The sequence below is a fragment of the Priapulus caudatus genome, unplaced genomic scaffold, assembly GCF_000485595.1.
Source record: "Priapulus caudatus unplaced genomic scaffold, Priapulus_caudatus-5.0.1 Scaffold38, whole genome shotgun sequence".
Classification (NCBI taxonomy): domain Eukaryota; kingdom Metazoa; phylum Priapulida; class Priapulimorpha; order Priapulimorphida; family Priapulidae; genus Priapulus; species Priapulus caudatus.
The window spans coordinates 823,393-826,083 of record NW_014577099.1 but is presented as its reverse complement, the minus strand read 5'-3'; the positions used below and the strand labels follow the sequence as shown (position 1 = coordinate 826,083).

At 44.0% G+C, this 2,691-nt stretch overlaps 1 protein-coding gene across 1 annotated transcript in view; it reads left to right on the top strand.

Moving 5' to 3' along the window:
* The window catches only part of LOC106819015 (alcohol dehydrogenase class-3-like), a 55,176-nt gene that overhangs the window by 5,832 nt on the left and 46,653 nt on the right, over positions 1-2,691 (top strand). The window contains exons 5-6 of the mRNA XM_014823678.1: positions 581-667; positions 1,093-1,222. Of these exons, the coding sequence (XP_014679164.1) occupies positions 581-667; positions 1,093-1,222 (217 nt within the window). The remainder of the gene's footprint in view (positions 1-580; positions 668-1,092; positions 1,223-2,691) is intronic.

The following is a 2,691-nucleotide window of genomic DNA, read 5'->3' as shown; positions in this document are numbered from 1 at the left end:
TATTATAAAAAACGGCCCGCGCCCGAACGGAACATCATTGCCCAACCGTGTTTTTTGCTCGTCTTTCTAGATCGTCGTCTCTCTCATTCTTTTCTCCTACTGTCTCTCTTCCTTTCTCTCTCTCTCTCTCTTCCCTCTCATCCCCCTCTCATTCGCGCTCATCCTCTCTCTTCTTCTCTCTCTCTCTTCTCCTCTCTCTCTCTCTCTCTCTGCTCTCTCTCTCTCTGCTCTCTCTCTCTCTCTTCCCTCTACTCTCTCTTCTCTCTCTCCCCTCCTCTCTCTCTCTCTCATACTCGTACTCTCTCTCTCTCTCTCTCTCTCTCTCTCTCTCTCTCTCTCTCTCTCTCTCTCATCTCTCTTCGCGCGCTCTTCTCTCGCTCGTCTCTCTCTTCTCTCTCTCTCTCTCTCTCTCTCTCTCTCTCTCTTTCTCTCTCTTTCTCTCTCTCTCAGTCTCTGTCTCTGTCACACTCACATTTATAAGTTGGAATCCAACCTTTGATTTTAGCAGTGCGGGGAATGATTCGGGAGTATATTCGGTTGACAATTCGATTACAAGTATTTGTTTTCGTTCTGGCGGCAGATCAACGACAAAGCTCCGATGGACAAGGTCTGCCTTCTCGGCTGTGGCATCACGACTGGCTACGGTGCTGCCATCAACACCGCCAAGGTCCGAACGGCGCGGCGACGCGATCGCCCGTCGCGACTTCTCTGCTTCGTTAATCGTTCTCCTCGTTAATTATAATCGTTTATAGTTAACTTTGCGTAATTAATAAATATCGTGATCGTTCGCGTGATAATCGTTTATCGTTGACTTGCGTGCGGAGGTAGGGAAATTCGTGCGCCGGCGATCGTGGCCGATCGTTTAAAACGTCTGCTGTGTTTCGTTCGCGTAATCGAAAGTTTTAACGTTTTTTGAATATTTTCACGCGCTATAATCGAAAGGAAAGCATTCGTCGGCGGATGAAATTCTGAGAGATAAAAATGCGCACGAAAAAAAGTGCGCAAAAAGTGTTTCGCAACATTTTTTCGTACATTTTCTTCCCCAAGATAAATGCGATATAAGCGGTCGTCGCCGCCCGTTTCTCTCTGCAGGTGGAGCCAGGGTCTACGTGCGGCGTGTGGGGGTTGGGAGGCGTGGGCCTGGCCGTCGTCATGGGTTGCAAGGCTGCGGGAGCGACACGCATCATAGGCGTCGACGTAAATTCGGACAAGTTCGAAACCGGTCAGTCGGATTCATGTTATTTACATATTATTTATATTATATTATTCAGATTTAGATTATTGTTTTATATATTTTATATCGGATTCATGTTATTACACATATTATTAGCTCATCTGACGTAGTGAGATGCAGCTTGTAGAATCGCATGATCATGCGTCCGTGCGTCCGTCTCTCCATCCGTCCATCCGTCAACAGTTGGGCACAAATCTTAACCGCTCGACGTACGGTCACGATATTCGGGACGTGGGGGGGGTAATCTGAAAACGAGTTGGGATGTCGAAGCTGGGGGTCAAAGGTCAAAGGTCAAGAGGTGTAAACGGAGGGGGAATATTTCCCCCTTAACTTAAGGTATAGGAGGAAATACGGAATTGCGGCACAAATCTTAACGGCTCGACACCTATGCTCTTAATATTTGGTGTATAGTGTGATGGGCAGAACATGGCCTAATGGACAGAGTGAAAACCTTTTTTGTTTCAGCGCTGACCTACCATTTTTATCACTTTATTGAAAGGACCATGAAATGTGCTTTCCACTGACGTGCAAAGTGTCTGATAACCTTTTGACCCTCAAGAAGAGGGTTAAACATGGATTCCTGAACTGCCTCAATGACGTCACAGTGTTGTCATATTCATGGCACATCCATAATCTAGAAACCCAATAAGCCTGGGTAGCCGAACGCGTACAGCACAGGTGTCATGGCTCAAAGGTCGTTGGCTCGAATCCCATCTGATTTTTTATTATTTTTCCTGTTTTCTGTATTTTTCTATCTTATCCATTTAACTATTTTTTTTCCAATTAACTGCAAATATTTTTTTTAATAGGGTTAGGGTCACATTGCACCATAAAACAGGAGTTTCAGGCACGCGATTTGTATTAACCAATGGGATTTGGGAGGTATGCAGAATGCAGAAGGTTGCTGGAATGATGTGTACGCAACTGCATATCTGCATATCTGCGCCTAACAAAGGTGTCACTACGCACAACTTAAATGTTACGTTTATAACCGTAGCAACAGACCTCAGTTATATTTTTATGTTATATGTATTTTGTTAATTTTTAATGTACGTATGTGTATATAATGTGACCAGTGTGTAAAGTTATACGCGTCCGAACTCTTTAATATTTTTACTTTTCAATTATTTACTTTTAAGAAAAATTATTGGCCACTTCTAATATTAGCCACTCACACTGTTTTTGTTTGTTCTTCAGCGAAATCATTTGTTTTTTGTCGTTCTCTAGTGAGATCGTTTGTTTTTTGTCGTTCTCTGGCGATATCGTTTGTTTTTTTGTCGTTCTCTAGCGATATCGTTTGTTTTTGTTTGTTCTTTAGCGATATCGTTTGTTTTTGTTTGTTCTTTAGCGCTATCGTTTGTTAGCTCATCTGACATAGTCAGATGCAGCTTGTAGAATCGCATGATCGTCCGTCCGTCCGTCCGTCCGTCCGTCCGTCCGTCCGTCCGTCCGTCCGT